At 32.4% G+C, this 22,891-nt stretch overlaps 2 protein-coding genes across 2 annotated transcripts; both read right to left on the bottom strand.

Moving 5' to 3' along the window:
• Window positions 1-13,958: 13,958 nt before the first annotated feature.
• On the bottom strand, window positions 13,959-14,590 carry LOC127137248 (defensin-like protein 183). The gene is made up of 2 exons (XM_051063725.1): window positions 14,438-14,590; window positions 13,959-14,346 (listed from the first exon to the last, which is right to left on the bottom strand). The coding sequence occupies exons 1-2, from the start codon at window positions 14,496-14,498 to the stop codon at window positions 14,018-14,020; spliced, it is 390 nt and encodes a 129-aa protein (XP_050919682.1). The 5' UTR covers window positions 14,499-14,590; the 3' UTR covers window positions 13,959-14,017.
• A 6,771-nt stretch (window positions 14,591-21,361) lies between these two features.
• LOC127137241 (defensin-like protein 183) lies at window positions 21,362-21,993 on the bottom strand. Its single transcript, XM_051063717.1, has 2 exons — window positions 21,841-21,993; window positions 21,362-21,749 (listed from the first exon to the last, which is right to left on the bottom strand). The coding sequence occupies exons 1-2, from the start codon at window positions 21,899-21,901 to the stop codon at window positions 21,421-21,423; spliced, it is 390 nt and encodes a 129-aa protein (XP_050919674.1). The 5' UTR covers window positions 21,902-21,993; the 3' UTR covers window positions 21,362-21,420.
• Window positions 21,994-22,891: the final 898 nt, after the last annotated feature.

Genomic DNA, 22,891 nt, shown 5'->3' with positions numbered 1-22,891 from the left:
CCCTGTTTGTGTGCAAGGCGTAATATTGGCTAAATTTTTATCAAAATTACTTTTATCTACATGGTTCACCTCCTCCATGTAGTATCCTTAGTCATCTTCAAAATTTTCGATTAACCCATCATCTTGCCAGATTTCTATCCTTTGATGCAACGAAGAAGGAACTGCTCCTACTCAGTGTATCCATTCTCGACCCAGGAGAAAATTGTAGCTAACCCTCGATGCTATGACCATAAGAATTGTGGGTCAGGTTATAGATCCCACTGTTACATCTACTTGAATAACTCCCATACTTTGACCAATCTTTCCATCATAATTTGAAAGCACCATGTTATGGGTCCTTAAGTCTGTATCGAACTTCCCAATTTTTTCCAACAAGAAGTGGGGCATCAAATTCACATCTTCCCTACCATCCACCAAAATCTTGTTCGCCATCACCTTTTCCACCTTCTCCCTTAAAAATAGGGGCTTCATATGACTTTTCATCCCCTCATGGGGCCTCTCAAAAAAGTTATTTTGTTCTTTGATACAACCATTGTTCATCACGAAGTAACATATTGGCTTGTGTCTCTCCATCTCCTCTTCCTCACAATCTTCAGGCTCAGCAACCTCTGTCACACAATCGTACTCCTTAGGAAGTACGAAGACCATGTTGCAAAGCATGTCAAAATCATCTTCTGACCTAGAGTCGGAATTGTCTGTTACCAATTCGTCTTCCTTTGACGATACCTCCCCTTTCAGCTTTTCCTTTGACTGACTTGTCTTAGGAGAGAACAATTTACTCCCCACTAGTTTCTTCACCTGTTCATTTGTTTGAGTTTGATGTTGTTTATTGTTGCTTGACTCTGGCACCACATGACTTTGTTGGTGTTTATTGCTGCTTGATTCTGCCGCCTCCCTCTCAACTTTCTTTTTTCTCTAGAACCTTCTCCATTGTGACATTGACATATGGTTTTTTCCTTTGTAATTACTAGGCTCATATGAGCACCTTTCCGACATTTGAAAGTTCTCTCGATAAGTCAATGAGGAACCTAGATCCATCTCAAAGTTTCTCCATTTAGAATTTCCAGCCTACTCATTGCCAATAGGGTTTGTCCACCTTTGTTAGGGAGCCTTGAATTTAGGTACATAAGTGTTAGGTATATATTTATACTAAGAAGGACCCTTTTCCTTCTTCTGTGGAATCCCTCTCTTATCGAAATGAAATTGGGGTCTATTCTTCCTCCAATTCTTCTGCTTTATTGCCTACTGGGTGCATTCGACTTTTTTTTTTTGCAGATTTCTTATCAAATAACGTGTTGCATCAAGGACAGAATATTACCTCTGAGTATTTATCTTTGCACTTGTGGAGGAATTCCACAAGCCTTTCACCATCCTTTGGGTACACAACTTCAATCTGATTTTCACTATCATCGAATTCAGACATGTCAAAATCCTCAGTAATTTCGACCATCATAATCGCCACAAGATCTACATAGGTGGCGTCTCCAACTTGTAATGGGTCAGAGTCGATCATTTGAGTTTTGCCTTTGGCAAACTTCAACTTGCCTTCATTCAGTGCGTTCTAAACAATATCCCCAAAAAGAAAACACTGTGAGTTTTTATGCCCTAAAAAATTATGATATTTATAGAAACCTTGTTTCTTCCTTTGTTCCAATGGTGGTACTTTTGCGCCTGATGGCTCTAGTACTTGACCATCTGCAACCAACAAGTCAAAGATTTCATCACATTTGGTTACGTCGAAAGTATAGGTTCTCTTGGGGAATTTATCGTTTTTATCAAGCTCATAAGGGTTCTTCCCATTTGCAGGCGTAAGGAACATACACACATATGGAGGGCCTGGTTGTAATTTATCCACATCAACCTCTATCTCTTTGACATGGTTGTATTCAACATCTTATGCCAAGTCGTTGGCTTCCAAATCGACATAAGCTACATGTTCCTTATTACCCTTGTTCGCTCTGGCTTTCTCAACCTTGAGTCTTTCTACCTATCGAACGCTTTCTTCCAATTGGACCATATCTCTAAGATACTACATATCTAGCTTCTTTCTAATAGAGTAATTTAATCCCCCAACGGCCATCTCGACTAATTCATGTTAAGGAACTTGGGTAAAGCACCTCGTTTTCAATAGACAAACTCGATTCAAGGTAATCATAGATTAATTCAGCGAACTTTCGCTTCACACTCGACAATTCCTCAAGGCTAATCTTGGATTGCCCCATGTAAAACTGTTTAAGAACAACCTTTCTAATCGAGTCCAATCATTGATTTAATGGGCAGGAAGGGTCGTAAATCATGTAAAGGCATTTTTTATGAGAGAACTAGGAAAGTATCTCATCCTTAGATTCTCATTGTTAACTATGTCTCCCGCCTCAATCAGATATCAGGCAATATGTTCGACAGTAGACTCATTTGTGTCACCATCGAACTTTGTAAACTTAGGGACTTATCATCCCCTTGGCAGTTCAGTCTGCAACATGTAGTCTGATAGATGAGATGTGTAATTTGGCCTCTATAGGCCCATGTTTACCCTATATTGAGGCATTATCTTTTCGACAATGGTCGTCGGGTTATTCTCTCCTAAGAGTTTCCCTTGTCGAACCTGATTAACGACCTGATCAACATCTTGGTTTTGATCAACCAACATGACAGGTGGATGCTCTACTTCCCTAGGTATGTTATGTTCCACCACCTGGGGCAATACTTGTTGCCCGTGATTTATAGTATTTTCCTTCAAAACTCGCCCTTCATTTCGAACCTGCCTTACGATTTAAGGTTGTATAATAGGTCGAACTTGTGCTGGAGGAGCGCCAATAAAATCAGTAATTCGATTCATTTGAGTTGCCAACTGTTGGTAACTTAGATTCACATTTTGAATCAATTGGTTGAATATCGAATAATTACTCAGAAAATGTCACAGGATTAGTTTATAGGTTTTCCATCATTATTGTTAGCATCCCATAAGGTTGTTCACGTTCCAAAATGGGCATTGTGAAACTTGTAGCGAAAGGCCTAACCTCTATAGCTATAATAGGTCTAGGAGTCACTGGGTGACTCCGGGTTATTCGAGAAAAAATTGTTCCTTTTGGTAGAGTTGTTATCACAATCGTCGTTGATGGTATGACTGTTATGCTAGCACTCGAAGGGATTGGTTCAGTCGATTTTGCAGCGACCGTGCTTGTCTCAGTGCTATTAGAGGGTTTTTCGCCATTGTTATTTCTGGGAATAGCCATCCCCCTGGCGTATCTCCTTATAGAATTCCTAACTTCTCTATTTGGTATTCTACCACTTTTTAGTCTCATGCTCACTCAAAAATGAGAAGTTAATGAAAATAAATGATATTTTTTCGAAGTAAAATCAACCATTCACACAATAACAGCCCCACTGGGCGTATCAATTTGTTTACTAGTAAATTTGGTAAACTAAACAAGTGTCTAGTAACACTTAAGGGATCAAACTTGAAAATCTCCCGGAACATATTTGTGTGAATTTAAACCTTTGAACACCATGTTATGATTGAAGTTGGAAACAAAATGTGAAGACAACAATGTGAAATTTTGACAAAACTTGGAATGTAAAAGATTTTAAAGACAAAGATAACTGAAATCGAAATGTAAAAGTGAAGATAAAATGATAAATGATCGAAATATAAATGAATGCAGAAAAAAGGCTCGAATGTGAAAGTGCTTGAAATTTATAAATATTGAATGCATACGTACATTTTCTTCACTCTTTTCTCAATTATGCTGATACTTTGAGTATGTAGAAACATGTGTACAATTGCGGACCCCTATAATATAATCAGGCGTCCCCTTATATACTAATCTAAAATAACCATCTACAAACTGTCGAAAAAATAAATCACAACATGTTTTACTTCCATGCAGTCGTTATCTTCGACAAGTCTTCACATGTTTTCGAGTAACCACCTGCTCTAATCCAATTCTCGCTTTTTCAATCAAACCAAATAACCAACTTAGAGAATTTAAATTTTTCACTAAGTCCATAGATACTACCAACGTTTCTCGACCTTCAGCTGCCTCGACCATATTTGCCATTTATAGTCAGGTCAAAAAATCCTAGGTAACAACATGCTTGTATTGTTTATTCATAGAACATTATCAATTGATCATCATATCTCTTTGGACAAATATGGTAATTACATTGTGTTCGTTACACTATCCACTTGAACCTATGATGAAATAAATTATTACTAGGTGACTTTATGTTTATGAAACTTTTAGTAATATTTTCTTTGACTTTGTAATTATCTTAGCGTGTAATATTTTTAAATCATTTTCAATATACAAGGTTGTGGAGAGACACTATAGGTTGAACAAATCTAGAAAAAATCTCGTATTTTGTGAACCCAAGGTAAGTGGATTAATTATGACATTCATTTATATATATATATATATATATATATATATATATATATATATATATATATATATATATATATATATATATATATATATATTCATGAAATGTTTAAATTTGTAAACTAGGAAACTAGCAAAGGGATACGAGTGTGGGTACTACGTAATAAAACACATATTTAACATCGTCTCTTCCGACATTGTTGATTTGTGGGATCTGGTAAATAAAATATCATGAAATTTTTACAATAACATATTAATATTTAAGTAATTTTCTATTATAACTCAAATCACGTTATATTCAATTTTTTCCACTTGTTTATGTAGACGTTCAACGACATAACACGTTTCTCTCCCGATGATTTAGACGATGACCGTAGATATTAGACTTTATTTTCAATGTGTTAGTTGAAAATGGGGTGGTATTATATGACTTCGTCTTTGATGATTGTAAATATATTTTTATTGCTTAATTTGATATATTGTAGATATTTAGCCAATATATGTAAAGTATACAGGTAACAAAATACATGTTTGTAATATATGAATAAAATAAAATAAAATAAAGTATTTAATCACAGTCATTTATACCATTCGTGTTATAGATATATCACAAACTATTATAAACCATACAATATATGAGTTTCGAACCCCTGACCTTTCACTTTATATCACAATTGTTGTATACTTTGACTATTGTGATATATAGCGCGCTATTTAGTTTATCACAACGGTCCTACATCCGTGGTTGAAAACATCATACATACAATCACATATTATCTTACAACGGTTGGTCAGACGTAGTTGTATAATTTTTTCAACCGTTATGATAGGTGTTTTTCGTAGTGACATTTTTACAATGGAGTCTTGGAGAACAACATATTTTTTCAAATTTTTGATATGTTATATATTCCAACTAAGAGAATTTTTTTTATGTACTTGCAAATCATCCTAATTTCATTATCTTGAGAAATTGTTTTCAAGGAAAATGCTTTCAAATGAAAGAGAACATGAAAGAGAAATGGATGATTGTGTTTAGGAATAAATTTCTCAATGTTGTCAATTGAGGAAAGCAACCAATTTCTCAATGTTTTCTTTGATTGACAACGTAGAAAGATTATTAAAAAAAATACAACAAGAACAACAACATCAACATCATTATGTGAGATAGATTGCAGGGGCAGAAAAAAATTATTCAAGACTCAAGAACATTGAAGATTTTTTCTATCTTACAATCCATCTCAAAGAATGATACGTAAGACTTTGGAGTGACTACATATAAGTTAGGTTTAGGGTAAAATCTTATTAACAAGTACTTTTATAGTCAAATATGATAATCTAATTCATCGATTTTAAATATAACTGAAGTTATAGATCAGTAATTAAAAAAATTAAAATAAAATAAAAAAACAATTTTTAAAGAAATAAAAAACATAAACTGTTATTGCTGGGATTCAAATCATGTCCTTAATTATTATTTTCTTTCGGTTATATTTATAAACGGAAGAAATATATGATATTTATTTAAAAATAAATAAAACATGGCTGAGGAGAAACCTTTGTTGTGATAGTGTTACAAAAACTTTGAAAGAGGTGGAGGAAAAGAGTTTTTTTTCCTCAAAATCGTTCTAAGTGTATCGTGGGTGAACTCATGCTCGTACTTTGATTGGCTTCAAAATTTTATTTTGTATCTTAATCAATAACAAATCAAGAAGATTTTTTTTAAATAATCATCTTTTTCAAAAAAAAATCAAAAATAACCATAATTTTAAAAAAATTACAAAAATTGGCACTTTTTTGCCCTAAATTACACATTGGCGCCACCCTAGATGGCGCCTACCCTTTAATAGGAGGGCAACTCGCCACTAGGAGTGGCGCCTACTCCTAAATCTTTTTTTTTTTTGCTTTTTTTTTAATTTTTTTAAATATGTTTTTAATTACTTTTTTAACTAATTTTAAATTTATTAATTTATGTTTATTATAAATTATATTAATTTATATTAATATATATATATATATATATATATATATATATATATATATATATATATATATATATATATATATATAAATTTATATATATTAATTTAATTTATAACTAAATAATATTATTTATAAATTTTTGGGAGAATTAGGGTTAATCATGTTAGGGTTAATTAATCAATTATAATTAGGGTTTATTGATCGATTATAATTAGAGTTTGGTAGTTATGACCTAATTCAAACCCTAATTCTCCCTAAGACTAATTAATCAAGTGCGACACTAATTAGGGTTAAGTACATTGGTGTACAAGTTGAGTTATTTCCTTGCATTTTCTTCACCACTTTTTCCTATCACTTTCTCTATCAAGTTGAGTTCATGGCATCCCCAGACCGTCATCATGGCAGCGAACATCATCAAGGTGGCCGGATCCTGAACCAGTAATCTTAAAAAGGGATAGACATGTTATTTTCTCGCCTGTCAAACCCCCAATGGAGATGAAATTTTGGAACATCCATTTGTTGGACCAACTAAAAAGGTCCTTGATGTCTTGGTTAGAGGGAGATTACCAACCTGGTGAAGTCATCAGAAGGATTCAGAGGCTTAGAACAAGGTTCTCATTTGAAACTGGAGAAATGGTACGTTGGTGGGTTGAAGTTGAAAGCGACATTGATTGCATCCAAATGATGCATGGATCAGATGACATAGTGTTAACTGTTGTAATTTCCTAGATTTTAATGGTTGTTTGTGTTGTTGTTCTTGTATTTGTTATTGTTCTAGTACTTGTTCTTGTTTTAGTACTTGTTCTTGTTCCAGTATTTGTTTTTGTTTTAGTATTTGTTGTTCTAATGTTAGATGTTTGTGTTTGTTGTTCCAATGTCATCTTCTATTTGGAATAAAAAGTAAATTTTATTGATAAATAGCATTGGTACACAGAGTTATGAATATGAAAACTATGTTGTGGAACTAGATCCACGATATGGACATTTGTTCTTATTATGCCCCAGTTGTCGACATATGCTACATTTCCTCTGCATTCTCTCTGCGACGTCCATTTCAGTTCTAATGCGCCTGCTGTCTGGGCGACCACTTTTATTCCGCCGCATCGAATCGTTGTGCCAAACAATTTCCCCGTCATACTCTGGCCAATATGCCTCCAATGCTACCACCGAAAAGGGATTGTCGTATACATTTAGCAATGTTACAACTTTGTAGATGGGAGACACTAGTGACAATGCATCGAAGTGGGTGTGTGAACACCCTGCAATGACATGGGAACAAGGCATACGATAGGCCTGAAATTGACCACAGTCGCACCAACAGTCTGGTATTAGGACCCTATACTCTTGTCTGGGCAGCCCCTGGTTGTGGTCAATTGTTTCCTTGACACTAAAAGTGTGGCCATGGCGGTCGAATTTCGTAACCCGATGGTTGCTGGCTTTGGCAGATTCCTGCCTCATAAACTTCATGCAGGCATCACTATACACTTGACTCGTCTGTAACACTGCATGCCAACGCTTGCCTCTTGTTACGAACAACGTTGCCATCCGAAAATAGGTCGCACTCACCAAAGCGGTTACCGGGAGGTTATGTATGCCCTTAAAGACGCCATTCATTGATTCCACAAGATTTGTTATCATGTGACCCCACCTCACCCCATCGTCGTATGACCTAGTCCACTTTGCTCTGTCAATATTATCGATCCACCTCCCTGCATCAGAATTTGCCAACACTATTTCCCGGCGGTAGTATTGGAATCCAGGTTGGTTTAATGCATACCCCGCGTTTATCAAATTTTGCTTCAAGAATTTATCTTTGAACTCCCGCACAAAATTTTGAGCAATATGCCTGATGCAGTAGACATGCGTAGATGGGGGGTCATGCCAACCATTTGCTGGATTATTGTATGCACTGTCTATAGAAGCGTGCTTGTCAGAAATCACACAGATGCCAACTTGTGGAGTCACGTGCGTTCGGAGATTCTTAAGAAAGAAACTCCAAGCAGCAGCCGTTTCTCCTTCTACCAATGCAAAGGCTATTGGGAAAATATTAGAATTTCCATCTTGTGCGACCGCCATCAGTAACGATCCTTTGTATTTACCATACAGCCAAGTTCCATCGACTTGAATAAGCGGCTTGCAGAATGTGAAACCGATGATGCAGGGACGGAATGCCCAGAAAAGTCTATGGAATATTCCATTACCTTCTAGACGAGTTCCGCCAGGGGATTGTGCCGATAAGGTCTCCATTATAGAAACCATCCCAGGTGAATACAAATGTAGTGCATCCAGGTAGCGCGGAAGTTGTTTGTATGATTCCTCCCAATTACCGTATACTAGTTCAATTGCCTTGGTTTTCGGTAACCAAGCCTTTCTGTACGACGGTGTATATTCGAAAACAGCAACACAATGGGAGATAATAATTTTGACCTTGAGTGACGGGTCAGCTTCAACAAGAGGTATTATGGAATGGCAGATCATATCATGGCTAAGTTTGCGATGATCCTGTGCCATGTTTGTGTTGACGCAAGTGTGAGCTTGAGAAATGGACCCTATCACCCACGCATTATGTTTCTTCTTATACGATGCCATCAACCTATACCCACACTCCGGGTTTTTGCATAAAATAACGTATCTTTCCGGGTTTGATTTGTTAACATCGTAGTCAACAAGTTTTTCAAGTGCCAGTTTTTTATTGCTAACAGACACTCTTCCTTGGTCCGAAATTGGTCACCCTTCTTTAACTCCTCATCAGACCTCATATATGGGTTGTAGAACATATCTAACGAGGGCTCATCCTCGCCCAAGTTAAGGGTTGTGAAGTGCGCAGGCGGTGAGTAGCGTTGCGCTATAGGTATTTGTACTTGGTCTTCGTCTTCGGAATCACGGTTCACCAAGTCATCAACCACGTCTTCTGCATCATCAACCACATCGTCTTCAACGGGGTGTTCAACATCTTGTTCGTCATCAACCACAGGATCAATAACTTGTGACTGAATATTCTGAGTTGGTTGAAATTGTTCCAAGACAATGTACAACACTATATAATCGTAACCAGAATACTCATGGTTACGAAACATGTATTGTGCCTCCATGTCATTTTGAATCAATGACTTATAAAACCTGACTGAGTTATTTTCAGAAAAAAAAGGTTGTTGATAAAAAATTTGGGACACAGGTTGTCTAAGTTTGGACTCAATCTTTTTTTTCAGATAAGAGAAGTCAGCTCCTCTATTTAGACAAAAACGAGTGCAATCGGTGTTTCTAAATAGGAAGCCAGACATATCACATTCATAAGTCTCACCATTCACGTGAGCTTTGAATTTGTATTGTGATGAAGATGCCTTGATATGTGAAGATATGTGTGAAATATGTGAAGATATTGTCAAGATTTTGTGAATACCTGTGTGAAAATTTGTGTGAATACTTATACTCACGCATGCCTACATACACGAATTCAATTGTGATGCATGCGTTAGACGTGTCACATTTTTGCATGCAACACATCCACCAAGCCTTCCCCTAGACAAGACAAGTGCAACCTAACCTGTACCAATGCATGCTAACCTATCCACCTAGCCTGCAAGATTCTCACGCATGCCTATCCATCAAAGTCATATCCACCTAGCCTGCAAGATTCTCATGCATGCCTAGATACACGGATTCAATTGTGATGCATGCGTTAGACGTGTCACATTTTTGCATGCAACACATCCACCAAGCCTTCCCCTAGACAAGACAAGTGCAGCCTAACCTGTACCAATGCATGCTAACCTATCCACCTAGCCTGCAAGATTCTCACGCATGCCTATCCATCAAAGTCATATCCACCTAGCCTGCAAGATTCTCACGCATGCCTAGATACACGGATTCAATTGTGATGCATGCGTTAGACGTATCACATTTTTGCATGCAACACATCCACCAAGCCTTCCCCTAGACAAGACAAGTGCAACCTAACCTGTACCAATGCATGCTAACCTATCCACCTAGCCTGTAAGATTCTCACGCATGCCTATCCATCAAAGTCATATCTACCTAGCCTGGAAGATTCTCACGCATGCCATATCCAACTTTGCATGCGTTACACGTGTCAAATTTTTGCATGCGTTACACGTGTCCAATTTTTTTACATATTCATACTATTTGAATACGATTAGAAATAGCAGGTCATTCTTGAAAATTTTCATCATCCACTAACACTTTTTTTCAGAGAACACCGGCGAAACTTTTCATCAACAAACCTACGTTCTACATTGCAATCATGTCTCTTCTTACCATGGGCCAAGAACACAAAGCCACTAGGGCGAACATTACCTCATTCGTAAGTTTTTCTTGAACATTGCCTCTTTCGTATGTTTATAATTTATTTTTGAAAACTCCAATCTAATGATTGTTTATATTGTTTGTTTTTAAAGGATCTCAAGAAATTTCGTCAACGTTCACACCCTATGGCTTATCCAGACCCATGGTGCGTACCTTACATAGAGTGTGCGGGGTTCGGTCATGTTATGCATGTGGTAAATGCCACAATTGATGTGAAATTTATTCTTGCTTTATGTGAACGTTGGAGACCAGAGACACACACTTTTCACCTACCAACTGGTGAATGTACCGTCACACTAGAGGACGCGTACATGCTTTTGGATCTTCGAATAGATGGTAAGCCTGTGATTGGAAATGTTCAATAGCCCAACGAACTATGTGTTCAAATGTAGGCCGTAGATCTAGTCGAGGGTGAGGGATCTGCGAAAGCAAGGGGCCAGGGTATTAAACTATCGAGCCTCCAATTCTACCACGACGTTATAATTTTGACTGAGGATTCGTCCGAACAAGAAAAAATAATAAAAACAAGGTTTTACATTATGTTATTATTTGGGAACTTGCTATTTCCCGAAGGCACGGGAAATAGCATAAACTTTATGTACTTGAGTTTGCTCGAGGACATAGATAGAATAAGCATGTATAGTTGGGGTTCTGCTGTATTGGCTTTCCTATATAGCTCTTTGTGTAAAAATGCACAAAATGACCACTGTATATTTTCTGGATGTGCTTTTTTGCTCCAAACATGGGGGTGGTGGAGATTGCCGAGGCTAGCCTCCGAAAATCCTAACATCTACTCCTTCCCCTACGCAACTAGGTAAATTTATGATGTTATTTCATTTTGTATATTTATTCTATAAATATTTGTAAATAATATTATTTATCTTTTTTTGTTTAGGTTCATTGCAACTGGACTAGATTACAATCTTACCCCGAAAAATAAAATAATATTTTATCGTCAACTCTTGGATCGTCTTCGAGCATAAGATGTATTACCACTAAATAATTCATCTTCTAACTAATTTATTAATATCAAGCATTCTCAATAAATAACATATTTATTTTTTTCTTTGCAGTTTATTTGGAGACCATATTTGGGATTGGAACATCAACCCAACCCCGAAGATGCAGCTGTTTGGATAGCAAAAACGACTATCATGCGGTTCACCACTGTGGAGATGCACCAAAGTGACCGTGTCAAACTGCAATTCGGAATGCATCAAGAAATCCCAGGCCCCCCAATGTCTTTGGAACCTTGGCATCTTAAAAAAGTCATCCACCAGTGGTATGCCCAAAATTGGAAGGCATTTTCAAAGGAGTTCCGTAAAATGTGGAAAGAGCGTGCCCACTATGTTCTACAATTTCCGGTGGCGCCCAACGAAATGAAGCCGACAAGGGAATATGTGCATTGGTATAGAGCAAATACAAATCCAGAGATTATTGTGTCTGACCCATTCTATGTGGACGATCCCCGAATGCAACAACCATATTTCCAACAACAACAACCACCACAATATTCCCAACAACAACAACCACCACAATATTACCAACAACAACAACCATCACCATATTACCAACAACAACCACCACCACCGTATTACCAACAACAACCACCACCACCGTATTACCAACAACAACCACCACAACACATGTCCACCCCCCAACCAAATCAACACTACATACCACAAACTCAACCCCAATATCATGAAGATTACCAACACCAACCTCAACATTCCCACCACCATCAACAGTCCCAACACCTACCACAAACTCAATCCCCCCACCAACACCAATCCCAACACTTCCATCACGACGATGTCCCGGGCTCTTCCAGTCCTCCACTTAGCCCCGACACAGGTATACAAGAGGATTACCAACAAGAGTACTACACACCACAACAGGCATTGTTCTTTAGCCAACCCGATTTAACCCTCAACTACCAAAGGCCACATTTCGAGGGCACACCCAATAGGAGTCAGTTTGTCCCACCGAGACAAAGCTTTGAGGGTGCAGAGGGCACCCACCTTTCCTACAACATTGAAGAGACTTCGATCCAACCACAACGGCAAAGGGCAAGGGGACGCGTTAGGACTAGGGGTGGGAATAGGGAAGCACCACCACCACGTGAGCCGTCTAGACGAGTAGTTAGACCTCCCCCGTGCGGATCGTACCAGGGACCGCATAATATGTAAAAAATCCCAAATTAATAATGCATTTTAATTAAACTTTATAATATTTGTCTTGTGTATTATTTTAATATAAATATATTGTGTTTATTAATATAAATTAATATATATAAATTAATATATATTTATATATATATCTTGTGTATTTTACAAATATATACATAATATTATTTATTTACATGTATATAAATTAATATATTTTAATAATTTATAAATAATATTATTTAGTTATAAATTAAATTAATATATATAAATTAATATATATATATATATATATATATATCTTATAAATAATATTATTTATATATATATATATATATATATGTATTAATATAAATTAATATATATTATAATAAATATAAATTAATAAATTTAAAATAAATTAAAAAAGATTTTAAAAAATTAAAAAATAATTAAAAACATATTAAAAAAAAAAAAATAAAAAAGCAAAAAAAAAAAATTTAAAAAAGAATTAGGAGTAGGCGTCACTCCTAGTGGCGACCTGCCCTCCAACTAAAGGGTAGGCGCCATCTAGGGTGGCGCCAATGTGTCTTTAGGGTAAAAAAGTGCCCATTTTTATAATTTTTGAATTTTTTTTAAAAAAAATGATTATTTAAAAAAAATCTTCACAAATCAACAACGGATCGATTGTTTTGCTTAACTTTAAAATGGGTATTGATATGTAATTTCATTGTTATTTTGATGGATTCTGATCTATTGATAATGGATATGGAAATACGAACTCTAATTTGAATCCCAAAGATTTGATCTTTATCTCCTGGGGTGCTTTTTTTTTCGTGATTTGTTTTGTTTATTATTTTTTGTTTGATTTTTATTGTGTCATCGGTAGTCGTTTAAGCACTTCTTATACTTAGATTCGGTATTTTGGTATTAATATATTATTTTTATGTTAAAAAAAGTTTTGTGTATGAAAAGAAGAAGGGAATACACTTTCTTCTATTATTTAAATATCTAGTAATAAAGGGAATTATAAGTGGGTTGTTTGTTGCATTCTCTAAGTGCTGAGAGTGTTTATATCGAAAACGAAAAGTAGGAAAATCTCAATAAAATTTGAATAAAATCACATAAATACATTTAAAATAAAAATTTATTTAATTTGATCTTTATTTGTTTCAATAAAGCATACACTCAACGAAGATACACACATTTACAAAAGTATAGATCATAGTCATGGACGCATACCCCAGTACCTGTGTTCATATATCTACCCTTACAATTTCCATCGCAACAAGACTCACCGCATATATCTGTGCAGAGTCCCATACCAACTGTGCATGATCTTCCTGCTGGTGGCTTATCGTATTCACATGTGCATAAGTTGTAGAAGTTACAATTCGAACTTAAAAGTATAGAGTTTCCTCGATAGTCCATACACTTCTTACTACAATTATCAGTAAAACAACTTCCCAGAATTACATTGCATGGTGATGGTTTAGCTTCTACCTGCATCAATTGCACTGTTCTCGTACAAAGTAAAACACGTGAGATGAGATTTATCGTTTATAATTTAACAACCATAATTATAATAGTTGAGAGATTCTTCATTACCTGCAATAACTAAAGCATAGATGACAAAGAATGAGAGTGATCTATGCATCTTGTTCACCATTGAATAATGCAATAATATTCTTTGAAGCTTTATTTTGGATGGTTACTCAAATGTAAAATTCTGTATTTATAGGCAGTTTAAACTAGGGTAAGGGTATATCTGTCATAGCTTTTAAAAATGTGATGTATTCTTTGTATTTTTTAAAAATTATTTGTATGAAAAGAACTCAAAATTGTAAATATTATTTTGAAGTTACTTTTAGGAATTTAAAGATTAATAAATAAATCTACTTTATTGAAAATAAATAGAAAGCCAAAATAAAATAGCATTTATTTTATTGAATAATAAAATAACTATTTAATGAATAAAGTAATATAAAATTAGCATAATTTTTGGAGAATTAGTTTTACATTAATATAATTCTTTTTAGGAAAAAAAAAATCATAATTGTGGAAGTTATTTTGAAGTTACTTTTAGAAATTAAAATTTTAATAAATATATTTTATTGAAAATAAAAAGATAGTCAAAATAAAATAATATGTATTTTATTGAATATTAAAATAACTATTTAATTAATAAGTTAAAATAAATAACTGTATTATACAGTGGGGATCACAATAATATTTAATGTGGCAGTACTATATTACAACCATATATATATATATATATTTTTTTTTTAAATTGTAGGGGTAAATTTGGAATACAAAAAAGCCACTTCAAAACTCTCTATCCCCTTTGTATATAGTCATAGATAATTGTAAATCAAGAATAAAATAAAATTCAAGACAAATATAAGAGGAATTAATAGGTAGAAAAAGATGTAAAGAGTAAAGTATAGAGAGTAAAAAAAACGGACATTTTCTATATAGATAAGTATTGGTATAATGGATCTGTTAAGAGGGGTTGACATAGTTTAACTGCACAACTTCTCTTTCTACTATTCACTTTTCTTACACAATTTTAATAAATAAATAAAAACGAAGTAAACATATTAAGATTGGTGAGAAAAAAAAGTGATGATGATGAAGAATATTTGTTTTATTCACCTCCCAGAAAGCGTAAATTATGAAGTGTAATTGGATGATTGTGTTTTATCAAGTTTCCACCAACACTCAATGAACCCATTTTTAATTGTGTTTCCAAAAATTCCACCAAACTCTATGTAGTTATGTACATTTTGATAGGTTTATAATAAGAGTGAAAAAATAGTTAAACGTGATAGTTATACGCGGTTACCGTAATAAAGAATTAACTGTCATTCACTTAATAAAAATTGCACCATGTTAATAGTATTCTTTTTTAAAACTAAATAAATTGTATTTCAAAGGGTAAAATGGGAATGAAATTAGGCCAGTCCAAAATCTCTTATCCCTTTATATATAGTTATAGACAAAATCTCTTATTCCTAGGGCTGGAAATGAACCAAACCAGCTCGAAAATAGTTCGAGACTCGATTCGATAATTAATTCGTTGGACTTGGTTCATGAATCAAATGAGTCGAACTTGAGCTCAAAACTAAATTGTTAAAATAAATGAGCTGAACTTGAGCTATGTATAGTTCGACTCGTTAGGTTCATGAGTCGACTCGGTTATATATATAGTTTTTCTCGCTAGCTATGACAGTAAATCAGTTGACAGTTTGTGTAATGAAGATTGAAGTTGAATAATCATTTTTTGATGGGAATGTATCAATTTTTAATAGTTTTTGTTGTACTATATTATTATATTTGTAATAGTTTTTTAGACAAACTTAAACTCAAAAAGAATAGTTTTTGAATTAGACTTTTAAATTTATCTCTTGAAAGCTTTATTTTGTTTTAATATTTTCCCTTTAAAAAGAATAATTTAAAATGTCAAATATAATAAAAAAATTTAAACTTTAAAAAATGACTTTTTAGTCCGTGAAGTAAACAAACCGAACCTAACGAATTGAACCTAACGAGTTGAACCGAGTTGTTCAAGAACTTAAAACGATTCGAGTTCGAGCTTAAAAAAAGTTCGTGTCGAACTCGAGTCGAGTTTCGAGCTAAACCAATTCTTATCGAGTCGAGCTAACGACGGGTTCGACTCGACTCATTTCCAGCCCTACTTATCCCTTTATATATAGTTATAGATATATCAAAATAAACATTACATTTCGTATTTAATAAATTTTATTATTTTAACAGGTAACTTCTTGGTCAGAGAAACAAAATAAACTTCACTATATGAGACCTTATATATATATATATATATATATATATATATATATATATATATATATATATATATATATATATATATATATATATATATGATATTCTCTGTTCCTTTTTAATGGTTTTATCAATTCAGTTTTTATTTATTATGGTAATAAATAGTTATGAATGTACATTAAGAATATTTAATATGTTATCCCTCAATAAACTCCCACTATTAAATAGGATTAATATGTTATCTCTCAAGTTAATGAAAATTGCAAGGTGGAAATAATAATACAAGAGGTTGGTGTTCTAATTTTTTCTTCTTCATTTCTACTCTAATATTTTACTATATATTATTTTCTTCTTCATATCTACTCTAATCTTTTACTATAAATTATCTTCTTCATACATATCTTATTGATTTTTTAAAATATTTTTTAAGTTGTTTCAAATTAAAGTTGCTATAGAGACTTTTAAGATTGCTAGAGAGTAAAATAATAAAATTATTGATTATAACTATACTAATTTAACGACGATTACAAAATATTTTAAAACTTCAGGTGAAAATGTTTTTGTTTTAAAAATAATTTTTAAGTTGTTTCAAATTAAAATTACTATAGAGACTTTTAAAGTTGCTAGAGAGTAAAATAATAAAATTATTGATTATAACTATACTTGTTTAATAATTATTACAAAATATTTTAAAAGTGCAGGTGAAAAGTTTTTGTTTTTAAAATATTTTTCAAGTTGTTTCAAATTAAGATTGCTACAGAGACTTTTAAGATTGTTAGAGAGTAAAATAATAAAATTATTAATTTTAACTATACTTATTTAAGTATGATTACAAAATATTTTTAAATTTTAGGTGAAAAAAAATTCTTTTTAAAATATTTTTCAAGTTGTTTCAAATTAAGTTTGCTACATAGACTTGTAAGGTTGCTAGAGAGTAAAATAATAAAATTATTGATTCTAACTATACTTATTTAACCATGATTATAAGATATTTTAAAACTTCAGGTAATGAAAATTTTGTTGGCTAATTAATGTGCTTTTTTGATACAATTACTGCATTTATAAATTTTAAAATTTTAACATTGAATTCAATTTATTTTTTCTTTTGTCAATCAAGCTTACCTTTTATATTTTTAAATTAATAATTTATATTTCATACATAGCTTTTACTATAATTTGTTTCAAAATAAAAATTATATCAAATTATGAAAATATATTAAAATAACAGTTGCAGTGAAATAATAATTGTTTTAATATAAGTTTCAAATTATAAAAATAATTATTAAATTATTATCCCATATTTTATTACGTACAATTATTAATAATTACAGTATTAAATTACCCATTTAATTAGTAGAGTTTCATATTTTAATAATTATTTTCATAATTTGAAGCTTATATTAATTTAAATTATTTTAATAATTATATTTTAATAATGCGTAATAAACTTTGTATTGCAATAATTAAATTATTAGTGAAATAATGGTTGATCTAATACAATTAAATTAGCACCCGCTTCAAAATAAAAGAGTGTATAATCGTTATGGCCATTAAAAATTTAATTAAAAATATAGTTGGTTGATCCTTATTTTCTTGTCTAATTACACTTATAATGATATCTATGCAAAGTTTCTCAATAATTCAAAGTACATTGGAGTTAGACATAATTCTGAGGATGATTGGATGGTTCTTGTTCTTACTATTAATACAACTACTGAAACTTTCTATGTAGCAACTTCTATTCATGCTAATGTTGTTTGGATGGCTATAATGTTTCTTTTAAAATAACCATATTTTTTAAAATAAATTCACAAAGAATAAGGTTTAATAAAGTTAACTCAAAAGTACTGATAATGAGAATAAATTAAGTTACTCCATCATTAAAAAATGAACGAATCATAACAAAAACTTCAGTGTTGCTTTCGAAACACATAAACCAAAGAAGTAATAGATAGAAGTTAGAACTCCGCGTACCTTTAAGAAGTTTCTGACACAACGCTTCAATCATGAAGGCTGGCTGTTGGAGGTATCAGCGGTGATGTCGGAAGTTTAGCGGTGCTTTTGGTTGTTGTCGTCACTGGAGAAAATGAAAAAATGGAAAAATAAAAAGAAAACGGTAAATGAAGGTATAACAAGAGCGGTTAAGAAAAACATTTGGAAAGGGTAAATTTGAAGCGTAAAAAGAAACAATTTTCCATCTTTAAGTGAGAAATAGAAATCTATCATAAAAAATTGCATCTAAATCATTATTAAAACTTCTGAATTGAAATAAAAAAATGATGAAACATATGATTGAATTCACCCTCTATTAACCTCTAAAATTGATTCTTTTGTGACAAAGGTAATTGGTGGCTAAACTTATTATATATTTTACCAAAAAGAAGAATTTTTTACACATTATAGTCAAAACTCTAAAGTTTAAACAAATTTAAAATTGAATTAAAAGATGACAATTTTTCAAACAACAAAAATATAAAATTGATTCTATAAAAACACAAATTCACTTGTAATCTAATCTTACTCCTGATGCCTCTCAAAATTGATATGGTGGTGGTTGAATTTATATAGTGGGTATAAACCTTCATAATAAGTGCAAATTTGGAAAAACAAAACTGTATTACATCGTGGGGATCACAATAATATTTAACGTGGTAGTAATAATATTTAACGTGGTAGTAGTATATTACAACCATATATTTTTATTCTATTATTTTAAAAAAATTGTAATAAGGGTAAATTTGGAATACAAAAAATCCACTCCAAAACTCTCTATCCCTTTTTATATAGTCATAGATAATTGTAAATCAAGAATAAAATAAAATAGGTAGAAAAAGATATAAAGAGTAAAGTTCAGAGAGTGAAAAAAAAGGACATTTTCTATATAGGTAAGAACATGAGGAGTTGGTATAATGTAACAGTTAAGAGGGGTTGAGATAGTTTAATTGCACAACTTCTCTTTCTACTATTGACTTTTCTTACACAATTTTAATCAATAAATAAAAACGAAGTAAACATATTAAGATGAGTGAGAAAAAAAGTGATGATGATGAAGAATGGTTTTTTTATTCACCTCCCACATGGGAGGCGTAAATTATGAAGTATAATTGGATGATTGTGTTTAAGTTTCCACCAACACTCAATGAACTCATGTTTCCACAAATTCCACCCAACTCTGTTACTTACGTACATTTTGATAGGTTTATAATAAAAGTGAAAAAATAAACTCTCATAGTAAGACGTGATAGTTACACGTGGTTACCGTAATTTAGAATTAACGGTCATTAGGGGTGGCAAAATGGGCACGGCCCGCTGGGCATGCCCGTTTTGCCCGCATTTTTGTGCGGGGCGGGCCAAGGATTTAGGCTCTCACCCTCAAATGTGTCCGTCCCGCTCCGCCCCGTTTTTTTTGCGGGCTTTTGCGGTCATGTGTATTTACATAAATTTTTGTATTTTTAGGCTTAAAGAGTACCGTGTCCGTGGGCTTTCCCCGTTCTGCCCTCACTTTTTTGCGGGACGGGTCTAAGTTTGAAGCCCGCATCCTCAATTATGACCGCCCCGCCCCGCTCCGTTTTTTTGCGGGCTTTTGAGGGGCGGGCCTAAACGGGACGAGCATGCCCGTTTGCCACCCCTAACGGTCATTCACTTAATAAAAACTGCACCATGTTAATAGTATTTTTTTTTAAACTAAATAAATTGCATTTCAAAGGGTAAAATGAGAATGAAATTAAGTCAGTCCAAAATCTATTATCCCTTTATATATAGTTATAGATTCTGTTCAAAATCTGTTATCACCTTTATATATAGTTATAGACTCTGTTTCCAAAAATTCCACCACCATGTTAATAGTATTTTTTTTTAAACTAAATAAATTGCATTTCAAAGGGTAAAATGAGAATGAAATTAAGTCAGTCCAAAATCTATTATCCCTTTATATATAGTTATAGATTCTGTTCAAAATCTGTTATCACCTTTATATATAGTTATAAACTCTGTTTCCAAAAATTCCACCACCTTGTTAATAGTATTTTTTTTTAACTAAATAAATTGCATTTCAAAGGGTAAAATGAGAATGAAATTAAGTTAGTCCAAAATCTATTATCCCTTTATATATAGTTATAGATTCTGTTCAAAATCTGTTATCACCTTTATATATAGTTATAGACTCTGTTTCCAAAAATTCCACCACCATGTTAATAGTATTTTTTTAAAAACTAGATAAATTGTATTTCAAAGGGTAAAATGAGAATGAAATTAAGTCAGTCCAAAATCTGTTATCCCCTTTATATATAGTTATAGATCCTGTTCAAAATCTGTTATCCCCTTTATATATAGTTATAAACACTGTTTCCAAAAATTCCACCTAACTCTGGTACTAACGTACATTTTGATAGGTTTATAATATAAGTGAAAAAATAAACTCTGATAATTAAACGTGATAGTTACACGTGGTTACCGTAATTTAGAATTAACTGTCCTTCACTTAATAAAAACTGCATTATGTTAATAGTATTTTTTTTAAAACTAAATAAATTGTATTTCAAAGGGTAAAATGAGAATGAAATTAAGTCAGTCCAAAATCCCTTATCCACTTTATATATAGTTATAGATATAGAGTAATAAAGGGAATTATAAGTGGGTTGTTTGTTGCATTCTCTAAGTGCTGAGAGTGTTTATATCGAAAACGAAAAGTAGGAAAATCTCAATAAAATTTGAATAAAATCACATAAATACATTTAAAATAAAAATTTATTTAATTTGATCTTTATTTGTTTCAATAAAGCATACACTCAACGAAGATACACACATTTACAAAAGTATAGATCATAGTCATGGACGCATACCCCAGTACCTGTGTTCATATATCTACCCTTACAATTTCCATCGCAACAAGACTCACCGCATATATCTGTGCAGAGTCCCATACCAACTGTGCATGATCTTCCTGCTGGTGGCTTATCGTATTCACATGTGCATAAGTTGTAGAAGTTACAATTCGAACTTAAAAGTATAGAGTTTCCTCGATAGTCCATACACTTCTTACTACAATTATCAGTAAAACAACTTCCCAGAATTACATTGCATGGTGATGGTTTAGCTTCTACCTGCATCAATTGCACTGTTCTCGTACAAAGTAAAACACGTGAGATGAGATTTATCGTTTATAATTTAACAACCATAATTATAATAGTTGAGAGATTCTTCATTACCTGCAATAACTAAAGCATAGATGACAAAGAATGAGAGTGATCTATGCATCTTGTTCACCATTGAATAATGCAATAATATTCTTTGAAGCTTTATTTTGGATGGTTACTCAAATGTAAAATTCTGTATTTATAGGCAGTTTAAACTAGGGTAAGGGTATATCTGTCATAGCTTTTAAAAATGTGATGTATTCTTTGTATTTTTTAAAAATTATTTGTATGAAAAGAACTCAAAATTGTAAATATTATTTTGAAGTTACTTTTAGGAATTTAAAGACTAATAAATAAATCTACTTTATTGAAAATAAATAGAAAGCCAAAATAAAATAGTATTTATTTTATTGAATAATAAAATAACTATTTAATGAATAAAGTAATATAAAATTACCATAATTTTTGGAGAATTAGTTTTACATTATTATAATTCTTTTTAGGAAAAAAAAATTCATAATTGTGGAAGTTATTTTGAAGTTACTTTTAGAAATTAAAATTTTAATAAATATATTTTATTGAAAATAAAAAGATAGTGAAAATAAAATAATATGTATTTTATTGAATATAAAAATAACTATTTAATTAATAAATTACTATAAATGTAGCATGATTTTTGGAGAGTAAGTTTTACATTAATATAATCATTTCTCAATGTTTTCTTTGATTTACAACCTAGGAAGATTATTACAAAAAATACAACAAGAACAACAACATCAATATCATTATGTGAGATAGATTGCAAGGGCAGACAAAAATTGTTCAAGACTCAAGAACATTGAAGATTTTTTCTATCTTGCAATCCATCTCAATGCTTTTATAGTAAATTATGATAATTTAATCCCTCGATTTTAAATATAACTGAATGTATAGATCAATAGTTAAAAATTAAAATAAAAAAAATGAATTATTTTTAAAAATATAAAAACATAAACTGTTGTTGCTGGGATTCGAAACATGCCTTAAATTATTTTTTCTCTCGGTTATATTTATAAACGGAAGGAATATGTGGAATTTATTGAAAAATAAATAAAACATGGATGAGGAGAAACCTTTGTCATGA

The sequence above is a fragment of the Lathyrus oleraceus genome, chromosome 1 (assembly GCF_024323335.1).
Source record: "Lathyrus oleraceus cultivar Zhongwan6 chromosome 1, CAAS_Psat_ZW6_1.0, whole genome shotgun sequence".
Classification (NCBI taxonomy): domain Eukaryota; kingdom Viridiplantae; phylum Streptophyta; class Magnoliopsida; order Fabales; family Fabaceae; genus Lathyrus; species Lathyrus oleraceus.
The sequence above is the reverse complement of the archived record's forward strand: the minus strand, read 5'-3'. Positions and strand labels throughout refer to the sequence as shown.

What these genes read in the sequence shown, in the direction of transcription:
- LOC127137248 (XM_051063725.1), bottom strand. Translation starts at nt 14,498, where the DNA reads ATGGTGAACAAGATGCATAGATCACTCTCATTCTTTGTCATCTATGCT. An exon ending in CTATGCTTTAGTTATTGCAG is followed by an intron (nt 14,347 to 14,437) that starts GTAATGAAGAAT and finishes GTACGAGAACAG; the next exon opens with TGCAATTGATGCAGGTAGAA.
- LOC127137241 (XM_051063717.1), bottom strand. Translation starts at nt 21,901, where the DNA reads ATGGTGAACAAGATGCATAGATCACTCTCATTCTTTGTCATCTATGCT. An exon ending in CTATGCTTTAGTTATTGCAG is followed by an intron (nt 21,750 to 21,840) that starts GTAATGAAGAAT and finishes GTACGAGAACAG; the next exon opens with TGCAATTGATGCAGGTAGAA.